Source organism: Contarinia nasturtii, unplaced genomic scaffold (genome assembly GCF_009176525.2).
Source record: "Contarinia nasturtii isolate CC-2019 unplaced genomic scaffold, AAFC_CNas_1.1 Cnas_scaffold_695, whole genome shotgun sequence".
NCBI lineage: Eukaryota > Metazoa > Arthropoda > Insecta > Diptera > Cecidomyiidae > Contarinia > Contarinia nasturtii.
Window position 1 is genome coordinate 9,524,480 of NW_022198046.1, and position 25,832 is coordinate 9,550,311.

The 25,832-nt window shown below is 33.6% G+C and overlaps 2 protein-coding genes across 9 annotated transcripts in view; one reads left to right on the plus strand and one right to left on the minus strand.

The window, feature by feature from the left end:
• LOC116341252 (tyrosine-protein phosphatase Lar) overlaps positions 1-25,832 on the minus strand; it is a 380,836-nt gene that overhangs the window by 336,914 nt on the left and 18,090 nt on the right. For all 8 annotated transcript variants that reach the window (XM_031768206.1, XM_031768204.1, XM_031768200.1 and 5 more), the window contains exon 3: positions 13,261-13,303. The gene's annotated coding sequence lies outside the window, so the exon portion shown is untranslated. The remainder of the gene's footprint in view (positions 1-13,260; positions 13,304-25,832) is intronic.
• On the plus strand, positions 1,475-5,042 carry LOC116341255 (endothelin-converting enzyme homolog). Its single transcript, XM_031768211.1, has 9 exons — positions 1,475-1,582; positions 1,682-1,789; positions 2,001-2,118; positions 2,253-2,948; positions 3,131-3,350; positions 3,452-4,109; positions 4,179-4,350; positions 4,481-4,617; positions 4,685-5,042. The coding sequence occupies exons 2-9, from the start codon at positions 1,682-1,684 to the stop codon at positions 4,859-4,861; spliced, it is 2,286 nt and encodes a 761-aa protein (XP_031624071.1). The 5' UTR covers positions 1,475-1,582; the 3' UTR covers positions 4,862-5,042.

The window sequence follows — 25,832 nt, forward strand, 5'->3', positions numbered from 1 at the left end:
AAAGTTTTGATTGCCAATTATCGGTTTAATCAATTGAATTCCTCTTTCAATGAGTTACAATTACAACCATGCGACAAAAAAGATACATTTTATTGATTAGAAATGTATCATTTTCAGCGATTTTCAGTTTGAATTTGAATTATATGTAACTGGCAGTATTGTAAAAACTGCCAAGTGTCAACTACAAAACGACATTTTAAACAATTATTTCACATTTCTGTGTATTGCGTATAATTTGTATCTATTTACAAGTAAATTTAAATTTTAATTGACTTTTTGCGCTTCAAAACACAAAGCTACATTTCGGGTTAATAAAAATAGAACCTATCTTTCCATTCATTGAATTGTGTGTAAAGGAAAATGTGGTCGATGGTTTGAGTTTTTCAATTTTTGATTCAAAATGTATAAGTAAGCACGTGGATGAGTTTGCCAAAGTGAAAACTCCTCTCATTCAAGTATCTTTTTTAAAAAAAATAAGACAGATTCGGAATTTGCACCATTGAACGGGAAGAGTGAAAGAGAGACCAGAAAAGTGTCAAACAACGTTTTTGTTGGACCGAAAACTTTTTCGATTTTCATTTGTGTTCTTTTGTGTTGGTTCGCCGTTCGCATGACAAATACGACAAGGAAAAAAAGTTCATCGATAATCTGGTGCTAAGGCGGATAAGCAATAACGATATCAATGGTGGTGTTGGTCATACATGGGCACGGTCAAAATTAAAGGGAGAGTCTATCCTACGATCAAACACCTAGTAAATTGAAAGAATTGTTGGCGTCAAAATCTGCTACGGATGCAAAAGGGGTTTTTCATTCCGCTCAGAAAAACTTGTTTCCAAACTGGGTTGGATGAGGATTGAGAAAGAAATCTGGATTTCTTTCTACTCTGTTGGTGCCCTGTACCGAGTCTCCTAGAGTTTCATATAAGGTTGCCATGTAGCAGCAGAAAGACAGTCAAAAACACAAAACTCCCGATCGATTTCAGATTATAACCATAAAATAACAGATTGAATATAAATTGAGCTAAACTCAAACCTGTTATTGTTGATTGTAAAATACGTATGTGAACCTGACCTGAGAATGTTGAGCGTGAAAATCAAATACATAACTACAAATTGAGAGTGCAAATAAAATAAGTCGAGCTATTTTTTTTTACTTCAACTGCTCATATATGTGGTTTTTACGCTAAATTTTGTACGTTTGTGTTTTGACCAAAATAAATTCTTATTCGTGCTTCGCTCAAATATTTTATAATTGCATACGTTATGTATTTTAATCTTTTCACACCCGGCCTATGTTCAGAACATGAGCGAAAATCTTAAAGATAGAAGATGGTTTTTTTCTAAAGCAAGAATAAGAGGTTATTTATATCTTTTTTCATCTAAATTTTTATTAATTTAATGACCAACGCCATAGATATAAAAATAGGACAAAACAAAAAAAAAGTATTTAACACGTGTATAAATTCGTTCGGCATCAATGAGATACATTGAAGAGACAACCCATATCTCATTTAGTGATTAGTCTACGTCGTATTGAATAAGCGTTAAAACGTCTTTGGCAAAATTGAATAATTTCAGTGAACGTGAGTGTTTTTTTTTTCTTTTTATTTTTAATTGAAAGGTATTCCGATAAGCAAGATAGATCAATATTTAGTTAATTCACTGAACATTTTCAACAACAGATGAACGGGCCGCATGACGATTTTGTTGATGGAGAATTGGGAAAAAATGTCTCAGAAATGATGAATTTGAATGGAGCTACCACTGTTCCATCAAAGCATATAGCACAAGTGAGTAGACAACATTTTATGTTATTTTTAACTGTATTTTAATATATATTTAGTTATAAAAGAGTGTAGTTTTCAAAGTTGGCACCAAAAAATAAATCAGTGAAAAATGTGTACAAAAATTTATTACAAAAATATAAGATAACTTATTGACTTATTGTTAAAAAAACTGAATAACTCTTTTGTTTTTTTTGCACTATATCTAACTCAACAGGGAAAAATTCCACGACAAACAAGAACTAAATTAGAAAAAAAAAATTTAATCACTGCCATTTGTATAGTGTCTGCTATCGCATTTGTCGTTTTCTTGTTGTATATTCGATCATCAGAGGGTACGTATGGAAAAATCTTAAAATCATTTAAATCTATAACGTATGGTTCTTACATTCATAAAATTTATTGCATTCTATTCAAAGCTTGTTTAATAAAAGTTTTTAAATCTACATTCTGTATTTGTGTATTGAAGGAAAAGGACCGAGTTTGAATGAATCACATGTTCAAACAGCTTTGGAAATTCTATCTTCAATGGATCAAAGCATTGATCCATGTGATGATTTTTATGCTTTCACTTGCAATGGTTGGATAAAAAAGAACCCCATTCCCGTCGGCCGAGCAAGCTGGAGCATAAATGGTAAAATAAAACAAAACAATAATCTTGTATTAAAAAATATTCTCGAGCAACCAATGTCAACGTTTAAATCAAAATCTGAACGAAATGCACAAAATTACTATCAAGCATGTCTTGATAAAGACGAGAAGGTTCAAAAATTAGGTGCTGAACCACTGCTCAAATTAATTCGAGATATGGGTGGATGGAATGTCACTAGTAATGCAATCAATAAATTCAATATTACCAACTGGTCACTAGATAAAACATTGACAGAGTTAAAGAGCAAGTACGATTCAAACGCTTTATTCAGTTGGAGTATTTATCAAGATGCCCGAAATTCATCACAAAATGCTATAAACATTGATCAATGGGAATTTGGTGCTCCGAACAATAAACAATATTTGACTAAAAATTCAACAGTTTTGTCGGCCTATTTGAAGTTTATGGTGAAAGTTGCTGTTCTTCTGGGTGCTGATAAAAAAGAAGCCACACGACAATTGCAAGATGTCATTGAATTTGAAACGCGATTGGCAGAAATTATCACTGATAATGGTTGGTTTTGTAAAATTTATTCTGTTTGCAGTGCACACTTTGCACAAACTTGTTTTATTTTATTCAAAACTATTAGATACATATTTTGTCAGCGCTATATGGATTTCGACTTTAAAAAATTTGTTTTGTCATAAAAATCCTTATATCATCCATATTTATATTTTATGCCCATTTTTACATAGCTGATCGTCGAGAATTCTCGAAACTATATCATTCAATGACGTTGAAAGAGCTACAAGACCTCGCGCCTTTTATTAATTGGCATTTATATTTCCAACGCGTGTTTCAAGTAATAAACCATAATATTACCGAAAACGAGCGCGTTATCGTTTATGCTCCAAAATATTTAGAAAAATTGTCAACCATTATTGCAGAATATAAAAAAACGGACGAAGGGAAAATGTGAGTTAAATTTTATTTGTTTGCTACTAAATAATTAGAATCATCCAATTCTATTGAGACCAATCGTTTGCATTAAATTTAAAAACTATTTTCATTTACAGAGTATTGAGCAACTATTTAATATGGAGATTAGTACGTTATTATAGACAATTTTTGTCGGAACCGTTTGTTGATGCTTATGATATTCTTCGCAAAGAACTGTGGGGAATTAATAAACGTAATGAAAAGTGGCTTAAATGTATCGGTATGACAGACGCGTCAATTGGATTTGCGACTGGTGCAATGTTTGTACGTGAAGCGTTTAACGGTGATGCAAAATCGCAGGTAGAAGAAATTGTCAATAACGTTCGATTGGAATTTAGTAAAAATTTAAAAAATCTTGAATGGATGGATTCGAAAACACGAAAGTTGGCCATTGAAAAAGCCGATGCAATTACGTATCAAATTGGATATCCGGATTATATTTTAAATCCACAATTACTTGACGAACAATATGAGACGTTAGAATTTGATTCTAAGAATTTTTTTCAAAATGAAATCAATCTTTTGGTCTTTGAATTAAAATATAATCTCAAAAAATTGAGTCAAAAAGTGGACAAAACAAAATTTATCACAACACCAACAACAGTTAATGCATATTATAATATGTACAAAAATCAAATGGTTTTTCCAGCTGGACAGTTACAATTGCCAGTCTTTGATTCTAAAAATCCGAAAAGTATGAATTTTGGTGGTGTAGGATCCATAGTGGGACACGAGGTTTGAATTGAAAAATTAGAAGAAAATTGTGAAAAATCCAAATTTCTCATACACGCATTTTTCGCCCAGGTGACACATGCCTTCGATGATCAGGGTCGTGAGTTCGACAAACATGGAAACTTAAATGAATGGTGGAATAACAAAACCTTGGAATATTTCAAAGAACGTACCAACTGCTTTATCGAACAGTATAATCAGTATGAAATGTGTGGAAAACATTTAAATGGAAAGCGATCACAAGGTAATTCGAGACACAAATGAAAACGAAGTGAGGACTTATTTCAATTGGTCTCTCCTATAACGGAATCAATATACTTTTGATTGTTTTCAATTGATCCTTATTTATATGACATAAAATTGATTTCTTACAGGTGAAAATATTGCGGATATTGGTGGTCTAAAGACGGCTTACAATACCTACATTAAATCAAACAATGATCTTGATATTTATCCGTTGCCTGGTGTCAATATGACGAATCGTCAACTATTTTTCTTTTCATTTGCTAAGGTATTTACCATAAATTATTTTGTCTGCGTGTAATAAAAATGAAGATTTTTTCTTCAAAAAATTCCAGAGTTGGTGTTCCGTAGAATTTGATCAAGTAAATAAGAACTTAATCGATTCTGATGAGCATGTGCCAAAAAAATTCCGTGTAATTGGTACACTATCAAATTCAAAGGAATTCTCTGAAGCTTTCAAATGTCGGATCGGTTCGCCAATGAATCCACCTAAAAAATGTGATATTTGGTAAACGAATCACATTCAGATAACATTTTAAAAAGTTTTCCAAATAATCATGTTCATGTAAAACTGAAATGAAATGTTAAAATTATAACGAATTGCCGTGGTAAATTGATTCCTCTACATCAGCATTTTATTCAAAATGTCGGAAAAATGATTTTTCATTGAAAATAAAACTTTAATTTTTTTTATTTTCTTATTTTTATCTTTTTTTCGGGATATTTTTTACAATAATTAAGCTATATGGTAAAAAATACAAGGTAATCGATCATCATTCTTTTTCAAAATAAGATCACAATTTTTCATCGATTGAATCTCAATAGAATTGCTGAAATTATACCCCGGAGTATTTAAGGGGGGTTATCGGGGCATACGACCCCTGTGCTCTTGTATGGTGTTGGTGAATGTGTACACGGCATCAAATCGAATGAAATTCCGTCAAAAAAAAATTGAGCATGTGCCAGCGTCAAAAACACTTATTTTTTGATATTATTCATGAATATAAAATAAAAGAAAACGAGACGAATTGTATTTTTATCACCGAAACGGAAGCACATCCAAAAAAATACACTGAAGAGTATACGATAGTCAACAATAGACGACCAATTTATGATTTTAATCATGTCTCGTACATGTATTTGAAACGCTTAGCTAATATAAGATGATTTGATTACGCTTTTATTTAGATGGCGCGTGTAATACAATATCCTTGTATTCATCATGTATTGTACCACAAACGAAGATGCAATGACAATAGAAGTAAAATACTCATTTAACCAAATTAGATGAAACATTTGATGCAAGAACTCACGTACCATAAACACGCGGCATATCAACCATTCGATTTACCACCGTTACTGACGCTGCTGCTACTGCTGCTGCTCGTCTCATATGTAGCATTGTGATACATATACAGTACATAAAGCACAGATTGCGTATTTTTATTATGGAAAATAATGATTGTTCAACTCATACAATACACCAGTTGAACCATATTTGCGTGTATGCTGAAATTTTCTGTTGACTCAACAGAAAAATTCCAATATCGAAGTCATCGGTAATGAATACCACAAATGCTAGTCGATATCCTATGCACACACACATACACACTGTTCCTTCTTACGCTGTCATATCAGGGTGCTCGTTTGAATAGACAATCCCATTGAGCGAATGTAAAGCAACAGCAGAAACCTCTTATGGTGCTCATTATTTTCCGTAATTGATGCAATATTCCGAATAAAAGCTCGTTTCATTTAGCAAAAAATCAATTCGAAAACCCCAAATATAAATGATATTGGATGAATGATTCTGGAGAGTAAAATGAATTTTTTAAATTGCTGCTGCTGTTGTTGAAATAACGGAACCAAACTGGATTAATATAAAATTAATTTGCATATTTAAAGCGTTGCTATTATCTCAGAAAATTGAAACAAAATCATTTATTTATCGATTTGAAATCGATATCATCGGAATCACAGATATCCGGACCGGATTTAGTTTGGCTTTTTCTTTCAATTTGTTGTCGATACAGAAAATCATCATTTTCGAATATTCGCCACAAATTTAGTAATCCCATTACAAATCCTTAAATTCCATTGATTCTGGTGGCCGAAAACGAAACGCACGCCCATTGAAATTTATAGAAAATATTTTATATACAATGTAATTTACAGTGTTTTTGTGCATTTGTGGCATAGCGTATAGATTGTGTCTTCTGCTGGCATTTATATATTTACATCGCAGTTGCTGCAAGCAATTCATTTTTTATTCCCGTTTTATAAATTCCACCAACACAAGAAGATTCCAACGTTTATTTGTTAATGCAACTCAGGTATGCAGAGCATCCACACATATATAAATTGAAAATGGGGTCGAATGTTTCCGCTTATACAATGCACACAAACAAGAACAATAATAACGAGGTTGTCGAATTAAAACGATGAGAGAGAGAGAGAGAGAGAGAGAGAGAAAAAAAAATTAAATTCTTATTTGAAATTGAAATCTCGTTGTATTTAAGATAGAAATGGTTTTAAGTCAATAGTCGCATAACGACATGCAAATATAAATAGGACTATGCACGAAAAGAATGCAAAGACGAAAAGCAATCAGCAAAAGGAACGAAAATTCTCTATTGATCGTGGTATAATAGGAGGCAGCAGACCCCCTCCATACACAAATAATGTCGCTTGTCATTTTTCATCGCCATTTTTTTTATTCAACATTTTGTTCGCTTTTATGTGAATCGATTACATTATTTTTGTGTGTGCTAGACATAACAAAAACCTGTTTTTTCCTTTACAAATTTATTGACAATCGATGTGGTGTTTGATTTTCTTGCCATTGTTGAAATTCCGTGTGGGGACCTCTTTGTGTTTATTGAATCAACGAATTTCTTTTGTATACGCTCCAATATTTATTATTAAATTTGATTTAACTCAAATAAAATTCCTTTATTTGGAAAATAAGAGAGGAAAATTGGTGAATAACACCATACAAACAAATCGATTAAAATTTGAATGAAAATGGTTTGGCATGAAGCTAATGTTTGCTTGCTATTAGATGTTTTTGCCATAATAAATAAAAATAAATATCGCCATCATCATCATTGTCATCAGCAGCAGCAGCAACGCCATCACCAACAAAAGCTAGCAACAAATACGGAAAATAAATTGTGCTCATAATTCATAGAGCCACAGAGTGAGCAATTGAAAATGTTGTCTATACACGAAATGGCTGCTAAAAGGGATAAGATGCTCCAAAGTACTGGTAACTCAATGCCTTTTTCTCTTTCTCCCCTCCATTCTATCTCAACCTATATGAATAATAGATAGATTCAATGTATTTGACGGTGTTAGTGGTGTCTGAAACACAAAGACAAGCATGTGTGAAGATATGCGCAAACATGCTGCATCACAAAATTCAATGATTCACACATCATCTCGTCGTCGTCGCCGTCGTCATCATCATTAAAACCACCTATAACACAAACGGAAAAGATATTGAGAAAACTACACTAAAAACAGAGAACCATTTAGTAAATCTAAGGCACGCTTGTGTATGGTTGTATATACTCCGGGTTCATATGTTCATTCTGTCATGCTGTTGCATAAAACAGGCCCCAATGATTTATTGTGTATTTCACTTAACGTCGTTATATGCTCATACATAATTCTCTTCTTGTTGTTCGGCGATGTGTTTGTATGTGTCATGCAAAACGAACAGAGACAAGTGGCTGGCCGACATCAAAATAGTGAGTGCACAAAAAAAACATTTTAAGAAAATCTTTGTTTTCGGAAAAACACTTTCTTTCAATGTCCTTGTAGCTATGAAATCACACATTTTCATGCCAGACAATCATAAATCATGAAACAGCTTTGGTTGTTTGATGCCCATTTAGAAAATGCCAGTCAAAGAGCAAATCAATTTTGAATCCATCCAACACCACTCATCACATCACACGGACACTTTATATTGTCTGAATCATATTCTGCATAAAATTACTGCCACCGACTGATGATCATGACTCATGGCACTGACCTAGGTTGATATACTTTTCGATGGTGATGCCTTCATTTTTGCGGAATGTCGTATTGAATTACCATCTCAAAACTGAATGAAAATAAAACGTGTAGGAGTATATTGAGCAAACGACTTTGAATTTTTGATCAAATATTTAGATGCGAACGTCTACTTAAAATGTCATGATCGAAAGTTATTTTGATTACCTCACAAAATCTACATAAGGAGTTCTATTTCATAAGAGTAGACGAATAAATATTGCAACATTGATGCAAAGAGCCAAAAAATCATATACACACACACATTACTCATCAACGTATGATGAAAATGTTGTGTTTGTTTGTGTGATCCACAAATATTTACCCAATAAACTTTCGATAAGCATCATGTTTCTCGGGCTCAATTTGATTCTTATTAATTTTATATATTCTCTACGATTCTCTATGTGTATGCTTAGCATTCATATTCTCTCAAATTGCAGCCGATGAGAAAATTGAATGGCGGCATGAAATAACATCAATATTTGCTGAAAGTTGTTTCGAACCAATAAACTCACACATTTCGATTAAATGGAAATTCAGAAGAAATTAAAATTATTTCAGACCGCACTGCAATTATGTTCCATATGAGACTGTATAAAATCCAAAACTGTAGCACAGCTAGCGCCACTACGGACAACTGTGGAGTTCTAGTTAGTTGTGTGTAACTGAGCAAAAGTCTTTTCACTAGTTGGCGGCAACTTAGTATTGATTACATTGAATTCCGTCGTGGCGCTAGCTGTGTGACACTTTGAGCATAATTTCGGTACGTTTCAGACAAATTGGATTTTATATATCGATTATGGTATATGCGAATGACATCTATTTTATAGATATAATCAAGTTTTGATATACCTCAATGTGATGAGTTATGATTTCTACAAATCAAACCAAATGTGTTGCAATGTAGTATAGAAATTACTATGGAGATTTATTCTGAACAACAGAAAATAATTTCATTTATTGAATGACTTTTTATATTAAAACTAGTTCTTGTTTATGTGACAGTTAATAAAATTTAATTTTAATTCAAAATAACACCAAAATTAATTGACAATTATTGCTTATTATATATTGTATAACAGCCAGGTAATAAGTCAACTTGATTAAAGCATTTCAATGTACAAAATGATAAAAATAGTAGCAATCGCCAAAATATCCGGCGACCATTTCGTTTTTCCATATTTACTTAAAAATTTAACACAATTTTCTTTTAAAATGGGCAATTTTTCTGTATTGTTTTCATTATTAAAGTGTTCAACCACAAATTGATAGTTTGGATCCTTCGAAATCTCTGCAAACTCAACAAAATTATTATTGTTTGAGTGACAGTTCTCACACTTGCAAATGAAACTCCACGAAGATGTATATTTCTCTTGTCTTTCCTCAACAGTCAGCTCATTGCTAAGTGGCAAATAGCTGATAAACAGTTGTTGTCCCTTCTTAATTGGTCTGATGGTCACACAATATTGTTGTTTTCCTTTTCGAGGATGATACAAATTCGGTGTACACGAGTGATTCAGCATGGACATCATATTGAATACAGATATTGTTGACCATGGTTTTTTGCTCATAATTGAATTTGTTTTTGTCACTAGAAAATGATGCAATATTAAATGCATTAGAAAGCGTTGTTTGTCCAGTGAATCGAAGAGTTTCTTAATTTTCGATAGTCGCATGGCTGTTGTGTAAACTTGATGACATTTTGTCCAGTATATCGGACAAAATGGTGCGGATTTGCTTAATTTAAGGAAAAAATGATACTTCGATTTTGCATCATTGCATGATGCTGGTATTTTTTCAGGTTTTTCCAGTAAAACATTTTCGACAAATTCCATTAAATCGTCAACCGTTGAAAATGTTTCAATGGCCTGCAGAATGACTTGGATTTGAAATTTTAGTCTGTAGTGTAGGTGCGGAAAAAAAGTTCCACATTCCCATTTGTGTGTTAAATTCCCAATCATGCAGTCTCGGCTGCAAAACAGAACATCCGTACACATTGAACATGGGATAAAGTTCGTTTGTACCCGATGGCAAGTGTAGCACACTAACTCTGCGTCGCTTCTCATCGATACAAAATCATTTTCAATCAAAACCGTTTTTCCCACTGGAATATCACATTTTGCTATCAAATGACGACCATACTCTTGATTCTCTTGTATCTCCATTACGTTTGCCATGCATGGAAAATTTTCATCGGGAAAAAAATCCAACTTCACTGTTTCTTTCAACGGCTTTGAATCCGTGGGCGGAGAAATGTTTATGTTCGGCATCAACTTGTGACATTTTTCTTCAATTACATCAAGTTTTGTTAACAAACGTTTTGGAACATTTTCACTTTTGGCCAATTTGATGTCAATGAGTGCTTCGTTGTACATTTTTTGGTGTAGAAAACACTCAGCTCGATTGGCATATGCTAAAACAACGTTCTCTGTTCCGATTTCAGCAAAACACAAACTTTTATTGTATAAATCCATCGCATCTGAGAAGGAACCCACGCGAAATTTCATATTCCCATTCATTCGCAACTCAGTTGATTGTTGATTATCTTTTTGTGATTGATGTGCATAGAAATCTTCACATTCATTTTCAACATTTTCACATTTTGACGATGCAAAAAGATCAACGTAACTAGTTTGACCGAGTTCCTTTTTCCACAATTCTTCCATCATACAACAACTGCACTTTACACTGCTTCAGCAAATAATTTTTATATAAGATTTTCGTTAAAATCACAAACAACAGAATAATATTTTACAATTTTATAACATTTGCTGTATCAGCGATGACAGTAACTGTTCATACTATGAACTTTGAAGTATTAAAGTACTAACTAGAATGAACGTTCTATAAAATCGTGAGTGGCTCTCGATTCAAAATAAGAATGCTCGAGACAAGCTCGAGTGTGTTAGTAGTAAAATGAAAACCGCTCGGAGATTCAGCTCATGCATATAAAATATATCAGAGTATTGCTCAGCGCTGCTGCCATCCACAATATATTAAAATATCTTGCTGAGAATGCGTCGTCCGTCGCATGCGAAGGTACGTAGCAGTTTTTACATCACCGCGAACAACAATACATGCATTGTTCTCTATACAATCGTTTGAATGTTTTGAGTACGCATTCTCAGCAAGATATTTTAATATGCTGTGGATGGCAGCAGCGCTGAGCAATACTCTGAAATATATATTGTGAATGAATGACGACATTAAACACATATATATATATTGTTATGGACTGTGATTATGATTGTGATTTACATTCACTGTCAGCGTTAAACTCTACAAATGCCAGGAAAAATTGGCACACACACTAAAAATAGAATTTATATAGAATTTTGAAGAATTTTATAGCGAAACAGATAGATAACATCAACACTATAATAGTGTAATATATAAACGATATGTGGGCATGTTAAAATGTATGTATTTATGTTCTAATTTTAATTATTATTATACGAGCGAATGTGTGTATTCTTTAACGGCTTGTTCTTAAAATATGACACCGTTATTTCGTCTTGTATTACGAAACGAGTGAATTTAATTCGATATTTCGACAGATTTTTTTTTTTAAACTACAGTTTCGACTTTTGTTTCGTTTTTCTTCGTTTTATTTCATTTTCGTCATTGATTTACTTGAAAGCATATTTCATTTGTTTTTTTCTTTTGTTTCCTGCACTGGCACTACAAAATGGAACTTGAATGCATCAAAGTTGTTGTAATAAAAAAAGTATCTTGAATTGGTTGTCGTTCATATGCTGTTAAAGCGTTTGCATGAAAGCCGGTTTAGACGTTACTCTGAGTCTGTGACAGTATGTTTTTTTCTTTATTTTTCGAGTATTCTTTCAGCAGCAAAGTGAAATCACCAACACAACAATTGAAAAACGAAGTGAAATGGTAATTAATGCTGTTGTCCGCAACAACTCTGAGCAGAAAAAAACAAATACGAAAAAAAGTGGTCGATGTACTCCATTTGAAAATTGTTTCAAAACAAAGTAACTTACCCTTCTGGCAATAACTTGTATGCGCCTGTCGCGAAAGAGAAACAAACGGCCATTTTCCATTCGAGAGTGTGTGTGTGTGTGAGAGAGAGAGAGAGAGAGAGAGAGGAAAAAAGTGAAGTCTACGTTCAAAAGCAAAGTAAGCACAAAGAAGTGAATGGAATGAAAGATTATTTCGTTTGAGAGCTCGGAAAACGAATGCGCGTCAAAGGGAGAAAGACCATTTCGCTCAAGTTTTTCACGAGAAGAAGACAAAAGAAAAAAGTGTCTTTATAGAAGAAGATGGTATCACGGTGACATAGGAAAAAGTTATAAAAGTTTCTTACGATGGTCGCATGCATAAACCGTCCAATGACATAGAGAGAGGGGTCGAGTGAGATTTTCAGATGCTTTTTGGATGGTATTAGAGTACAAAGTGGCCGCGCATTGTGGTGGTAAATACACAAAGAAAAGTTACCAAAGTGAAACTGTGCCATGATAATGACGACGACGACATCGACGATGTGATGCTAAAATTGGACAAATTCACTTTGTCAACGCTTGCACTCAGTTCATGAGCTTGAGTAATTCTCTCTCTTATTCTCTCTTTTTTTCTCCATTGAACCAATTTTCTAGTTCTTTTCTTTTACTTTACTTTCATAAAATCTACTTTTTCTAAAAAAAAACTTTATTTCACAGCCTGCGGTTGAATAAATTTCGAACATATTTTCTACTATGGTGAGATTTTCTCTCGCATCAGTGCTGCATAAATTCGATGAAAATTCCAGCAAACAAGCTTAAGCATTCCAAACAAGCAGCCTAACAAAATTCTATTACGCAATATAAAAATAAATATGAAAAAAACTACTTACATAATTTTATCGGGGTACAAAAACGGTGTTTCCGTGTCAATACCTGCAATTGTAAGATAAGAAACCGTAATTACACATCATTTTTATTTGCGCACTTCAAATAAAATAACTTAGAACTTATTACAAAGCGGCGGCGGCGATGAATGCATAAATAATTTTTATTTATTACCATTCATAGCCATAATACTGTAATGCCATTTGAAAAAATATAAATCGAATAAATTGAATTTTATGATGGTTATTATTGGTTCAAAGCCTATGAATTTTTTCCGCTTCTGGTGCGCATTGTAATTTGTATCTGGTGGCTGGACACATTCAATGCGTTCGTCAAAATCACACGGTCGCACATAAAAAAATTATTTCACAAATAAAATGAACGCAATAAAATGGAAACCCCATCGAGCATGAACATGAATTTGTGGTAGCGCATAAAAACGAAATATTTTGCAAAACGATGGAATGTATAACAAATTCTCAAAGAAACTTTTCTCTCTCAATAATCTGTTTGCCAAAGTGAAATCTCAACGATGTTGAGTCAACGTTGTGAGTGTTTCCGAAGTCGAGCGCGATATAATCTGGTTGCATCATTCATGCTCAATCTTTTGTCAACATTCACCTCGTTCTTATACTTGTTGTATATACTTTCACCGTTTTGCATGTGCACGTTGAATAATAATAATAATAATTACAAAAAAAAACATAACATTTCCATAAAATATGAAAAGTTGCAAGTAATTATCTCATAACAGAAAGTATTTCCGGCAAACGACGAAAATGCAATGCCAATCAACAACGTAAAACCGCATCGCAAAACTTTTCGCACAGTTTATTTAATTATTGCATTTTACACAAATGTAGAATGCAAAACTAGCGAAATCGGCAAAAATGATATAATGAAAGCTAAACTATAACGCAAAAGACTGACAAAGAAATTGTATTTAAAAAATATGTCAAGAAACTTTCACAAGCAACTGAAATAAGCGCATAGCCAAACGAAAATGACGACAGATAATGACGAAAAAACGCAAGGCCAAGAAATTTCATTACAATTTTTATTGTAGATTCTATCAATTTGACTTTCATATTCATAGAAGACGAAGCAGAAGCACCGTGAAAAGCTGAGTCGAGTACAAAAGTACTTAGCTCTCAAAAACTCAACGAACATTTACGCGATGAACTATTAGCTATTCATTCGTACATTGTTACGAGAAGTGGGTACCATTCGGATAGTACTGGTCCATATCGTTGAAATTACAAAATTGTTGCCAAGATGTGTTTGTTTGAAAAGGATTTTTCTCGTGATGCATTTTCTTAAATAAATACAATGATTACCGTACCAGATAATTGGCTTTCGAGCACAACGAAGTAAAAAGAGATCAAAGGCAAATCATAGCTGTAAAACAAAAAGGAGATAGAGAGAGCCATGGATGGAAAAGCCAGAGAAAAAGGACAGCGAAAAAAGTCAAAGTGAATTCCATACATTCTATCATAGAATACAAAACGCCCTACACATAAACAAATGCACAAACTAAATGATATAAAATGTCATTCGACTGATGTCTAACTATGTAGAGAGGATTAGTGCGTTATGCTTGCATTAAGGTAAAGCTTGCTTCTAATCGGATTTAATTAAAATTGGTCGGTCTTTTTCCTACTTCAAATTTATTGAATTAAAGGAAACAATGTAGCTTAAAACACAATGTGAACAATGTTGAGTGTGCCAGTAAAACATAATTAAAGAAGTGTTTTTCGTGTCTGTTTCAGCTAAAGTGGAATCAGTTGCTAGCAATAGTTGCTAGTAGGAGTTGAAAAAGATTCATTTGTCTCTTGCATTTAAAAGATTGGATGTTTGTACGTGTTATTTTGAAGGTATTTGCTCCATTTTCCTCATTCATTCTTACTCTCGTCTACAATGGGAACCAATTTCGTGTAGTGATTTTTGTCGTTCCCACTTATTCTCTCTCACTCTTTTTATCGCCCCTACCCCTTTTTCTTTTGCACTTTAACCGTTCGGATTCTGGATTGAGAGAAAATTCGTCGATCGAGAGTTGCTGATAATTCCAAACGGTTAAGAAAACAGTAAACAAAACCCGATGCGCTAAGCGAAAAAGCTATCGAAATTTAGCAACTGGAAGTCGAAACAGGTGTCACCTTGAATTTCTGCAATATCCGATTTACCAAAAAAACAAAACACCTACCATAACAGCAACAACAAAAAAAAAAAAAACGGAAATCCTAAACGCCATCGTGAACAGCAACAACGTAACACTAATGGCCATTATGAGTTTAAATCTGTTCAGCTGCAGATTTAAAGTAGTGTGAACGAGTGCAAGCACCAATGTGTGTATGGGTTATGTACCATACACACAGCCACCGGCACTAGACGAAATTAATTAATTTGACGTGCAAGTATTTGCTGCCACCATCGCTCTTTCCTCTTTTCCCTCCGTACGTACTACGTATGTGTGCGTGTCTATCATTCTTCATGTGTGCTTACTGAAGCCAGTAGGTTTTTGAATTTACGAAACACAACACGAATACTCTACACCGACAGCAACAACAACTCACACGTAAATCTTTTTCACTTTGGCAGTCACTTTTATGGTGGGAGCATGTTTCGAAATACATTTGAGCATTTGACCCAAATAACTGTAATCTGTTTTAATGGGTAACATGAGATGCGAACAAAATGTGGCCACCGCTGACTTCTGGCGAATAAGAAGAAAAACATTCACATGGCAAACAAGATCCACGTACGTAATACAGACAAAAGGTGCTACAAATCGAATTGTTTTGAACAAATTCAAATGGCTGTTTTAGTTGAAAAATACTCCTGCTGTGTGTGTGTGTGCGCGCGCGCTTGTTTTCATGATTTCGGTATTATCCATAAAGCTGACTTTTTATGCATAGCATTTAAATTCATAGACATACCGCTCTAAGGATATGCTGCACGTCGATTACCATAAATCTTTTTCGGTTATGTGATTTAAAAGCAAAGGTCGACATCACAAATGTAAAATCCAGGTGTGGTGCCCTGTCAACCGACTAAATCTGTTGCAATAATAAAACAGAATGAATTTCTTATCTAGACCACGTAAGCTCAAAGCATTTCAGACCAATGTATACCATGAACATTTCGATCAACATTTGATTTGGACAAAGGTGTTTCAATTTCATTTCAATTTGCACCTTTTTATTGATTTTCCACATCTTCTAAACTATTTTCATCACACAAAATACGTACACAAGTTCTTATCCCCTCAATTTGTTTAGTTTTTTTTTTATCAAAATGTTCTTTCGATCGTCATTTTTCACCTTCTAAAAAAGTCCATCTCAATTCAAGAACTTTATTTGGAAAGCAACAAAAATCATGAATCAAAACCGCTGGAATTTAAAACGCCTGCATTTTTGCAGCCAAAATCTCATTGAATTGTAAACAAGTTTTTTTGTGTGTTAAATGTTCAATGTTAAAAGATTGAGTGGATTTCCAAATCTAATTTTGAGTACCTCGAAGGGAAACAAGAGAGAAATAAAAACCGAAAATGGCAATCGCCATAAGTAGCCTTTGAAAACGTATTCAGCATTAATTATATGAGTGTCGCTTTTTTTGTCTATGGCATTGGTATTCGTTTTTCTCACCTTGTTTTGTGAGCTTCGTTCATGAGTGGAACGTGTTGGTTGCTTGGAGTCCGTTGTTGGTTCTTTTTTTTTTGTGGTTATAAATACGTAAAATGCCGACTAGGTTACGAAAATGTCTTTTTCGAATAGAAATGACCAATGTTGAGAGATAAAAATATATGACCATGTCATTCTGATCACGTTAAAAATGAATTTTCGTTGCTGTGGTTCCGGCTCAATTGGATCTATGTTCTACGTTCTCTATTTAAAAATAAATCGAATTGTTCGTTTTTGTCGCCCATTTCGGGCTTTCATTTAAATGCACAAAAGCCGAAGAAATGCGAGGAATATGATATTCGAAGCATTGTAAGTATGAACTGTGTTTGTGTGACTCGCTAGAGATTTATATACACAATTCCAAATTGCGAACGAAACATAGCATTTGGAAAATGCCAGCAGCTATAACCAAGCGTACCATCTCATTTCCGGTATTTCGATTGTGCATGATGTTATGTGAAAACGATTGTAATTTTTTTTCTCTTTCTCTCTCTCTCGCTCAACTGTTACTGAGTTGAGAATGTTCCATCTTTTAAAGTTTCTTTTTATATTCTGCATCATTGTTTTGTGCAGATCTGTCGTCGTTTGCACTAAACGACAATCTAACGGCAGAAACGGCATCAGCTAACAGCGTAAAAAAGTCCAGGGTTGAGATTGTGAAATCGTTTTATTCAGTTTTTTTTTGTTTAAATTGCAATAAATTTCTATGCCAAGAAACACATTGCACTTGCACAACAACAACATGTCTTCTTCACAGCTAACGGCTGTTCAAAATGCCGTACACCATGATGATATATTCAACGAGTTTTGCAAGCAGATTTTATACATTCAAAAAAGGTTTCTGCTGTAAACCATTTGGTATTCCCATGTTGTGATGCGTATAACACACTGTATTGTAAAGCAGACATTTGAAACGATAAAAATGGGTTTTGGTTCGATTGGAATTCACCACATTCCTCAAATTCGATGTGAAAGATATATTTTTTGGGATTTGACCTTTTCCAACGATGTTGCACGAATGCTTAGCACTAACATCTCTTTTACTCTTATTTATTCTGTTTTCCTCTTTCTGACTCACAACAATTTCAAAGTGTACGTTTAACACTTGCAATTTTCAAAGTCATCAAGTTGAGTGTTTTTCTCGTTTTTGCGATGAATTTGCACAAATTCACTTGAATTGGGCTTCAATTAAAGTGCTGTTGCATTTTGAATGACATAAAGAAAATACTACATAGAAAACATAAAACCACAACGGAAATGAAAAAAAAATGAAAGCAAAAAAAAAAAGAATTCCGTTTTCTGCAAAACGATGTTAAAAATTGTATGCGTTAAAAAAGTTTTGCTTTCAAATGAAATCCTTTCTAACGAAGTGTCACTAAAAAGCAAAGTAAAAGAATCTACTCAACATCTTAATGCACGAACGAAATCGAGAAAGAGAAAAAGAGGTGTTGCCAAGAAAATCAAATAAAATATTAAAATGTGCATGGCACAGTACACAGTCGCTTCAGTTGATTTTGATTGAGCGACAGATTTTTCACTCTCGTTCGACCTCGAAACAAAAACCGCGCGCACAAGTGTGATACTTTCCAATTCACTTATAGCCATTCATTTGAAGAGAGAGTCACTTTAAAAACCATTTGCGCTATAAATACAAAATTGGGCTCCATCTTTTATATGTGGATGTGTACGCAAGCTGAAATATAGTTTGGATCCACCTCAAATCGAAATGCCGAAATAAATCACTATCATTTGAGAAATGGAATAACAAAAAAGATGTTGCCAACGCGTCACAAGAAGAAAGAGGGTGTGAGAGACATATAGTGGAATATATAGACAGATATCAATTGATAAGAGAGAGAGAGAGAGAGAGAGAAATATAAAAAAGAGAAAAGAAATGTAAGTGATAAAATTGCCAAAGCAAAATAAGTACTCAAGAACATATGTTAGCGAACGAGTGTGACAGTAGCATTGAACTCGGGAAACTGTTTCAAGCAACACAAATATTGAATGTTTCATGTATGCGAAAAACATTTGTTACGCATCAAACTTCTTTCTATATGGTGGATATTTTTTTTGCTGAATTTGCATGTGAAGTAACCTATAGATATCGAATGCGGCATTATCGATTCGGCTGGTCCTGGTGCGCGACAAAGTGATAACAAAATAACAGAGATGAAGCAACCAGAAAAACGCCAAATACAGCAAAATGTCTGCATATATGACTTCCATTTGGCTTTATCGCAACGACAATCCCCGTATCGTTAATATGCGTGATGCTACCATTTTGGGTCGGGAATATGAACGAGCGAGTTAGATAGAGAGCGAAAACATTGAAAAACCGTTACCAAAATCGCTTTGCATCTATTTCGACGGAATGTTCAATCGAAACACAAAATCCAATTCTATCGCACAAATGCCACATACAACACATTCATTCATGTTGGGTTTATTGCATTTTTTGTTCGATTTTCTTCGAATAAATATGATTTGAGTTACGAACGCCTTTGTGACTACTGACTTTGCGAATATTTCGATTTGCATGTACTTAAAAGGTTCGTACCGAGCACCCCGTTTTGTATATATAGATGTGTCTTTTCTTAGCTACTCAATGACTGTTCATTTGAGCGATATAAGAATGAAAACAATTTTTTTTGCAAAACAAAATATAAAAGCGATTACATAAATTTCGCAGTAACAGGATCGAGGCAATTATTCTCTAAAAAAAGATTCAAGATTGAAATTGAACAAAAATGTTCAATTGAAAATATGTATGTTTTTATCAGCCGGTGTATATTTGTATGAGATTGGAGACTTTTTTTTGCGAATCTCGCTAATGAGCGCCATCTGATTTTAGTGTGAATTAGATGCAAAAACTGAATTTAATTCTGTAGCATTGAAATGAAAAAGTGAAAAAACAACAACAATAGCACGGCCACACAGAGCTGTACATCTATGCGTGCTGATGCATACATACACATATACGCTTTCTTCATTCTTTCATTCCATTGCTATACGTATCTCACTGGTCAACAGATCTATGTAGCCATGTTACTGTTGTTGTTTTTTTTCTCTTTTTCGATTCAATTCATTGTAACTAAATTGAGTTCAACTATGGAATACAAGATGGCACAGATGAGGGGAATTCGCATTTTGTCTCTTCATAGGCTTAGCCGGTTGGTTTTTATATTTTTCTCAAACATTTGGATTTACAATGGAAAAGTTTTGAATTTTTCGTCAAATTCGTTTATAATAAATAGCCTTTCGACTGCTGCTTTTTCAATTGAAGCAATTAATTTGTTTCAATGTTTGTAATTCCAAGCCAAAGACGCTTGTTCGAAGTGTTTCTTTGAGTTAAGAAATCGGATTAAATTCCAAGAATAGTAAAAAGATTTCGAAGAATTAAGAGCAAAAAAGAATAGAAAATTGGGCTCCTTTGTGATCTGTGAAGCATTGAGATAAAATAATTGGCTTGCATGGAATATATAATTTAACGAGATTAAAATTGCACAAAGCTCACATACGCATCAGGAGAATGGCATTTCTTCGGGCGATTCAAGGAAAAGAGGCATGTATCTTTATCGTCTTCGTTGTGAGTGAGTAGATATTTCTTGGATTGGCCACTCAAGCGTAATGATAGTAACAAATTGCAATGATCTCGTTCCGAATGAAGGCTTCTTGTCGAAGAGTATAGAGAGAGAGAGAGAGAGAGAGAGAGAGAGAGAGAGAAAGAAAGAAAGAAAGAGAGTGTCAAAGGAGAAGAAGAATGCGCCTTCACAATTAGTGAAATATAAAAAGAAGATTTTACTTATTTTACGCATTGTTAGGCTAGTTGTTAGGTCATTGTCATCACTCTTAAGTGCGTCGAAATACTATCTCCCTGTTCATTCTGAGAGTTGACTTGTTTATTCAAATTCATCACATTGGAATTGTTGAGGGGGAGAATGGAAACGCGCTGACTTCAGATATCTGCCTTGGACAGATATGAAATTTATGATGTTCTCGAAAATCCAGTAAGCAAAAAGTATTCTAAATTTTGTGCCACGTTACAATAATGCCAACTATGACAACAACACCGACAGTACTGGCAACGGTTTTTGTTTTGTGTCACATAATGCAAATAATAAATAATGTTGAGCATGTATTTGTTATCTGGAGAATGCAAAGCTTTTCACATGACAAAGACTGCCTGAATGTCGAGACACGAAATGCCGAAAGAACAAAAACAAATAGAATGGAAAAATTCGTCACATATAACTTGATATGTTGAGATGATGTAGACAAACTTCGTTTTCATTCTGAGCGTAGAACGAAAAAAACAATGTCAGCGACGGTAGCTCTTGTAAACGGTAAATTGAAAAGGGAAATTATCATGATTCATCATCAAGTGCACACATTGAGTAGTCAAAGCTCAACAGACACAAGTACACGCATTGCGTGACATGTGATAAAAGAGATCCAGATCACAAAAACGCTTGTACTTTTCGCTCAACGTCGTTGCCACTTGTTTATGCACATTGGAATAATAACAAAAAAATTATAGAGTATAATGAAAGCACGAACGCATCAACTTGAAAAGCAATTTATCCCGTCGTCAACATTACTCTGATGATTTGTAGCGTACAATGTTTTCCTGCTGTACCGTTCGCTTTTTCTCTCACTTGCTCTTTCCTCCCCATCGAAGACGAAAAAAACGCAAATAACGGTGGTAAGCAATTATTATTTATAACCTTATATTTACATGGTGTATCCGTTTATTTGAGTGCTTTCAATGAATTCATTCCATTCGAAATGAAACAACAGCAAAAGCGAAGGAGCAAGTTAAGAGAAGACAAAAAAAATCGTTCGCACACTGCCAATGTTATAAATAATTTATGAACTTAAAGAAATGGAAACACAACAGCATTATAATCAGTTCCGTATGCATTTCAATGAAGATAAGCAATAACATCTAAACGAAGTAGAGAACCCACACTTTTTTCTGCTGTTACTGATGCACACATTAAACGTAATTGAAAGTGAGAGCGATGGAGAGAATACGAGAGAAAGATAGAGAAAGAATTCTTTGAATAGTTTCTCGCTATCACAATCAAACAAACCAGTTATTTGCATTATAAACACGAGTCACTCGCACAACATCATGTGACATTCCAGATCTTTGTGTTTGCTCAATGCACTATTTAAAATGCAGATTTTTTTTTGTCAGTTATGTCTCTCTGTCTCTCTCATTTCCAATAATGCACTTGCATACATTTACAAGGAATTTGTCGAATGGAATTCGAATCCATTGAGAACGAACAGAGAGAATAAGTTTCCATCGGCTGCATATTTTACGTTTCAAACGAATATTGCACAAATGATTACTATGGCATTTCATCAATGTTCTGTCTTGATTGTTCGATCATCATTGATGTGTGCATTAATGCAAAATATCAATCAAAATACATGACATTTTATTATGGTAATTTCAATCTGAATGAAAGCAGCTGCGCCTGCGGCAATTGCAAAAAAAATGTGGCTTTGTGATGAAATTTATTAGACAATTATTTCAACTATTTTATGCAGCGCATAAATTTTTCGGCATTAATCCATTTCATCAATTTCGAATGGCATTATTTACGATGCGGCTATTGAATATAGTATTCGGTCTTTGTGTCTATCGCTTTGGTTTTGTGGTAAGGTCTATGTTATATCAAATGGATTCTGTGCATAAATTGATAGAAGAACAGCTTTTAAATCCATTTGATGTCAAATATGACCAGAAAATGGATGCTTTCGACAAATAGCTCGAATATAGTAAATCAATATTGGCTAATTCACAACTATTCAATGCACAAATCATGTATATTTCAATTGTGTTGGAATAATGGCTTTCAGGCTATGCCATCATTTGCAGCTTTTTGATGTGTGAATTCGGTGTTTATTTTTCGAAGTTACTTGCTCAATGGCATCGAAAATAGAGACAAAATTGCTAATTTCAATCGCATTCAAATACTGAAAACCAATAGCACCAAATGTCATTCACTGTGATAGATCCAAATACAAATAAAAATCAACATAAAATCCAAGATTCAGACTCGGTTGAGATAATATCTCAAACATAGCTATGCGAAGTATTTGAGATTTTTCATTCTCTTTGAATCATTCGGCCAGAGTAAAATATTGTTTTTTTTTCCTCTAGTTTTTCCATTTAATGCAAAGGATTTGCCGATCTATTTATTTTATCTATGATAATTTTTATATGTTGTTTAACTATGGTCTACAAAAGTGACATGTTAACGATAAAACTAGCAATCATGTAACATTGAATCATCATCATCGTCATCATCGTTGCTTGAAAATGTTCCGCAAAGTGATAGGGCGGCATTCATTATGTCAGTCACGTTTTGCTCTTTATCATTTTATCATTTTTCCACGATACTTCTGCTCTGCATATATAATTATGATTTATATACATACAATGTCATACATGCATTATTATGTAACAGTTTGTTGGGCAAACACATTTTTCCCTGCTGCTCATTTTAGTTGAGCTGAATTAAAAAGTATTAATATAGTTTGTTCTCGATGGGGGTCACATTTATTTAGCCTCGTTTACAGTGCACAAATATACAATGTGCCGCCACTCATAATAAAATGCAAGCATTTGATGCGCATTAAATAAGGACCGAAATGAGAAACCTTTTCACAAAATCATTTCACAGGAATTGTTTTATGAAAATGTTGTTTGATATGCCAGAAAAATGCATAAATTTATATGATTCTAACAAATCTGAAAATAATTTTAATTTCATTTCATGACAGAAAATTCAACCGAACAAATCTCAAGTTTGGAATGCTTGCAATGTTGCTCATTTCATGAAAATCGTTTAACCCGAGACTGTGCAGAACAGACGATTTGAGTAGAAAAGTTTTTTTTATGTGACGACAACTGTTTGTTCAGTTTTATTAGTTTTATTCATATATTTTGCATAAAAATGCCTGTGATGAAGGAGCTTTGTTTTGTGCATTATGCTTTTTCTTACATGTTTCAAATATAAGGAGAGGATAATGTATGTGTGTTTGAGGAAGATTATTGTCAATAATCGCATTTATTCGGATGCATCATTAGGATTGCATTGTCGTGTTCGGCATTCGTTTGTGAATCGATTGAAAATCGGTGGTTTTTCATCGCTTGTCCACCGAGTAAATATTTAATTTAATCGGAAATATCCAATCATGCCGTCACGATCTCAACATATTTGCAATGGAATTTTCGCATTCAGTAGCAACTGTGTTTGTCCTAGATAAGTTTTTTTTATTTTACACTTTGAAAAATATTTCCATCTGAATTTGCATTCAACCTGATTCGATCTCTCTCTCTCTCTCTCTCTCTCTCTCTCTCTCTCTCTCTCTCTCTGTATTTGTAGAAAAATCCAAAGCCGAAAAATGTTATATTTCCTACATATAAAGAGAGAGTATGCAATATTGAAGCCGAACACATTCCATTGTTTGTATTATGGTTTCAATTTTGAATTTCATTTTCAATTTTCTGGATGCTCGTCTTTAGTCGCGTGAAATATACTCACACACACATGCATGTACAAATTTATATATTTTGCAGCAGCATTAAAGTGATTGTGTGGAAATATGTTACATATTCATCGAATATGTGTGTGTGAATGTGTACGAGAGATTTCTTTATTTTTATTATATTCTGTTACTTTCTTCATTTTATCGAATGCCACAAAAATGGGTATTAAATGTGATTGACGAGAAAGGAAAATACGTGCCAGTGTCACAGTTTTGCCGTCGCAACACACAAACAAAAAAACACGCAAGGAATTTATATATTTGACGCATTCAAATGAAAAAGAATTGGGTGAAGACATATATTGGAAACCAAATGAAATGGTTCGATTTGTATTACCCGATTCTAAGTCGCAAAATTCATACTTTCTCAAATATACGGATGCAAAATTCGATTTCGATTTGTAAAATTTGAAAACTTTTTTTTTTTGCAAAAGCTCGCGTCAATAAAACCGGCAAAACTAAAGCAATCACCGAAAATATGAAACTGGAATGATTCTCGTCTTCTTTTTCCTCGTTTATTTATTCATGTACATCTCAAAGATCTTGTGAATTTGTAAGTCAATTCAAAAGTTTATTGTCTCTATATAAACCGATATTTGATGAAATTGTCATATTTGTATGCTCAATGCTTGAATCAAAATTGTAATGGTGCAAATTCATCTGTATAAATGAATAAAGTTGCAAGTCAGTGATGACCTAAATTATAGTGATTAAATGTTGGTCATTTTCAACCAAAAAATGGTTAAGAATTCTCTGAATATACAAAACAACATTGAAATATTTTCGCCGCAATAAAAATGAATATTAAATTTTGAGCCACCGAAAGTTTTGATTGTAATTGAATGGAATTAAGTTGAGCGGTATTTATATTTTAACGATATTCAAACATTCTTGCACATTTATCTACAGTATAAGTATGAAAACTGTTGTTTTTAAATAAAATTTGCGCTGGATGACAGTATATCTATATTGCACCATCTGTCTTTTTGAAATGGTGTCTGCGGCCAACCTATGCTGTTTCTGACGACACGAAATCGAATTAAATGCTACCGAAATGTAAGTGTGCAAACGATATGATAGCGCGATGAAAAATTATTTTTATTTGCATCGCATGGCAAATATAGTCGAAAAGAAGTGAAATGAGTAGATATTTGGTAGTAAATGATATGGTCTTAATTTGCAACCGGTGAAAATATGCAGAAAAAACTTATTAAAGAAGATAAACAGCCGAAGACAGCGAAATGAAAGGAAACTAAATTCGTATGAAATATTTGTTACAAACAGAAAATAAAAACCGGTCGGTTTGAGGTAGTGGGTATATGAGCATT

Coding starts and splice junctions, on each gene's coding strand:
- LOC116341255 (XM_031768211.1), top strand. CDS start 1,682: ATGAACGGGCCGCATGACGATTTTGTTGATGGAGAATTGGGAAAAAAT. Junction 1,790..2,000: donor CATCAAAGCATATAGCACAA/GTGAGTAGACAA, acceptor CTAACTCAACAG/GGAAAAATTCCACGACAAAC. Junction 3,351..3,451: donor AAAACGGACGAAGGGAAAAT/GTGAGTTAAATT, acceptor TTTCATTTACAG/AGTATTGAGCAACTATTTAA.